Consider the following 1000-nt stretch of genomic DNA (forward strand, 5'->3'; position numbering starts at 1 on the left):
GACAATGGGCGTTCGCGGACGACAACGTGCAGGCGCTGTGCGAGTCGCTCTCGCTCGACGACCGCCACACGTTCGACTTTAACGTGCGCAACATCGACTGGGACGCGTACATCGAGTCCTACGTGCTCGGCATAAGGAGGTTCCTCTTCAAGGAGAGTCCAGACACGCTCGGCAAGTCTAGAGCGCTTTTGCGAAGGTGAGATATTTGATTCCATTTTTGAATTGGTGTCGGTTTTAACGTATTTGTTGTTGCATATTTGAGGACATATTTGTTTTTTTATTCTTTTCTCGTGGGCAAAGGAATTGAGCTTAGCCCCATTTAGAGCGGTGAAATGTGTAATGATTCATGATTACTTACCTATTTTCATAATTTGATATCGACTCCTTTGTTAAATACCTGAAGGAGCGTCTAAGCCTCATTTCATTTTATACCGAGAATTCCAATAGTCCTGTAACTTTATTTCAGATTACACATAGTCCACATCGTGACCCAAATCGCGGTCGTGTTCTTCGTATGGAGATTCCTATTCTACCGTTCGAACATGCTTCGCAAGTTATGGCGGAGTATCATAGACATGCTGACCAGAGCGGCGCGCCTACTGGCCATCGCCTGATGCAAGATGACATTATCAACGCTTCCGCAGCCATAACTGGACGTACGGCCGGGGTCATTGCAACAGGCGCTGGTGATGGTGCGGTGATGGGCGGTGACGGTGTTCACGGGTTTGTTGATGGTGTACATGATGGTTACGTTACAAGTGAAGTTTGAGCTTCATATTGTGAAATGATAGATGATTATGTTTGAGGTTAATTGGTACATGTTGAAACTAGATCTTTTTGGAAGGGTTAATATTGATTAAGGGCAGTGTTGAACTTAAATATTTCTGAAATAACTTTCGATGTTCAGACGAATAATTATTTTTCACTTTTGGGTTTAGACAATTCAATCATAAATAAAGTTCCCACATAAGATTATATAGTGGAAAATCAGTAAATATTA

The 1000-nt window shown here is 42.8% G+C and overlaps 1 protein-coding gene across 1 annotated transcript; it reads left to right on the top strand.

Moving 5' to 3' along the window:
• Positions 1-5: 5 nt before the first annotated feature.
• Positions 6-994, top strand: LOC119193586 (putative fatty acyl-CoA reductase CG5065; the record flags this gene model as incomplete). The annotated part of the gene is made up of 2 exons (XM_037447233.1): positions 6-196; positions 467-994. Coding segments are annotated over 2 exons (339 nt in total), but the record flags the coding sequence as incomplete, so codon positions are not given.
• Positions 995-1000: the final 6 nt, after the last annotated feature.

This window comes from Manduca sexta, unplaced genomic scaffold, assembly GCF_014839805.1.
Source record: "Manduca sexta isolate Smith_Timp_Sample1 unplaced genomic scaffold, JHU_Msex_v1.0 HiC_scaffold_749, whole genome shotgun sequence".
Classification (NCBI taxonomy): domain Eukaryota; kingdom Metazoa; phylum Arthropoda; class Insecta; order Lepidoptera; family Sphingidae; genus Manduca; species Manduca sexta.